This window comes from Cannabis sativa, chromosome 7 (genome assembly GCF_029168945.1).
Source record: "Cannabis sativa cultivar Pink pepper isolate KNU-18-1 chromosome 7, ASM2916894v1, whole genome shotgun sequence".
NCBI classification, from domain to species: domain Eukaryota; kingdom Viridiplantae; phylum Streptophyta; class Magnoliopsida; order Rosales; family Cannabaceae; genus Cannabis; species Cannabis sativa.
Window position 1 is genome coordinate 1,624,563 of NC_083607.1, and position 1,802 is coordinate 1,626,364.

Sequence of the window (1,802 nt, forward strand, 5' to 3'; positions counted from 1 at the left end):
TGTTCAAATAGTCTATTTTACACGCGTATAAAATAAAATAGTCACGCGTGCAACACACTGTTTGAACATAATTTTCTGTGTGTTAAATTTTTCTAAATTTCTTAAAATTTTGCAGAATGTCTTAAATAACTATAACGTATATGACTATGAGAAAAAATTTGACTAAAAAATTATTTCGGATGCTAAAACAGATAGGGGTACATTAATATAACGCATTGTAGAATTTTCCTATATTTTTTTTAAAAAAATTAGAATAACAATAAAATTAAAGTAAGGGTAAGGGTAGGGGTAATTTAGTAATTTGACAATTAGGGCTCCTCCGTTACTATATAAACTTCTCATTCTCTCTCCGTCCGCTGAATTAGGTTTAGGTTTAGGTTTACTTCTTCTGCTTGAGACCGAATAGCAATGGCGGAACAGACTGAGAAAGCCTTCTTGAAGCAGCCTAAGGTGTTTCTTTGGTAAGTCTCTTTCCTTAATTTCGAAAATCTACTCAAAATATTACTTGATCTGGATTTAATTCTTCGATTCGATCTTAGTGTACTGTGAAATATAATCTTTTCTTTTTTGTAGCTCGAAGAAGTCATCTAAAGGAAAGAGACCTGGAAAGGGAGGCAACAGATTCTTTAAGAGCGTTGGTTTGGGTTTCAAGACTCCCAGAGAGGCCATTGAAGGTATTATAATCTTCACTGTAGCTTGTTTGAAATTGAAACTATGCTTTCTCAATTAGATTGACAACACATTCTGAATTAATTGAATAAAAAGTATGGTTTTTAATGAATTATTGCTGAATTAATTGAAGAAAAAAGTAATATTGATGTTATGGAATAAATTCTTATAATCTCTGTTTTATAAGACTTTTCAATTAATTGGTCTCATAATCTAATCTCTGTGTTACATTTTGAGTTTAATAATGTTTTATATATATATATGTATATGTATATCTGTTCTGTTGTTATTGTCAATTATCTGAAAAACTGTTTGTACTCTATTGTCTGTGATCTGTGTATGTAGTTTGATATGGTTTGGTTTACAAATTTGAATTGAGTTTTCAAAAGCATTATGTTTATGTAATGTAACAAGAAAAGAAGACACTTTTATTTACACATGAATGCATATGCAGGTACTTATATTGATAAGAAATGCCCTTTCACTGGAACCGTCTCTGTTAGGGGTCGAATTCTCGCTGGTACTTGCCATAGTGCCAAGATGGTGAGGACAATCATTGTTAGGCGAAACTACCTACATTTTGTTAAGAAGTATCAAAGGTAGCCTTTTCTTAATCTCTCATCTCATGTTTTGTTGAATTTACTTTGGTGTTATGTGTATTGACAATAGCAAATTTCGCTGTTTACCATTGTCATTATCAGATACGAGAAGAGGCATTCGAACATTCCAGCACATATTTCTCCTTGTTTCCGTGTTAAGGAGGGAGACCATGTCATCATTGGACAATGCAGGTTCGGTTTTGATCAATTGTAATTGATTGAATGATTAGTTCCTTATCTTGATTATGTTAAAAATCTCTTTCTATTCTATTACAGGCCATTGTCGAAGACAGTGAGGTTTAATGTGTTAAAGGTTGTTCCAGCTGGGTCTTCGGGTGGTGGCAAGAAGGCTTTCACAGGAATTTAATTCAATTGTTTTCTACTTTTTGTTTACATTTTATATTTGAGTTGAGTGAACTAAATTAGGTATGGCTGGCTACTCTACTCTTTGAGAAAAACTTAAAACTTATTTTCTTCTATGTATGATGAATTGGTTTCCGATTAAACCGCTTGAGTATTGCAAATTTTGAACTA

General features: G+C 32.1%; 1 protein-coding gene across 1 annotated transcript; it reads left to right on the forward strand.

Moving 5' to 3' along the window:
• The first annotated feature begins 277 nt into the window (after nucleotides 1-277).
• LOC115697769 (small ribosomal subunit protein uS17) lies at nucleotides 278-1,802 on the forward strand. Its single transcript, XM_030624894.2, has 5 exons — nucleotides 278-461; nucleotides 574-674; nucleotides 1,124-1,268; nucleotides 1,371-1,460; nucleotides 1,545-1,802. Exons 1-5 carry the CDS (start codon nucleotides 409-411, stop codon nucleotides 1,633-1,635), a joined length of 480 nt encoding a protein of 159 aa, XP_030480754.1. The 5' UTR covers nucleotides 278-408; the 3' UTR covers nucleotides 1,636-1,802.

What these genes read in the sequence shown, in the direction of transcription:
- LOC115697769 (XM_030624894.2), top strand. Translation starts at nt 409, where the DNA reads ATGGCGGAACAGACTGAGAAAGCCTTCTTGAAGCAGCCTAAGGTGTTT. An exon ending in CAGCCTAAGGTGTTTCTTTG is followed by an intron (nt 462 to 573) that starts GTAAGTCTCTTT and finishes TCTTTTTTGTAG; the next exon opens with CTCGAAGAAGTCATCTAAAG. An exon ending in TCCCAGAGAGGCCATTGAAG is followed by an intron (nt 675 to 1,123) that starts GTATTATAATCT and finishes ATGCATATGCAG; the next exon opens with GTACTTATATTGATAAGAAA.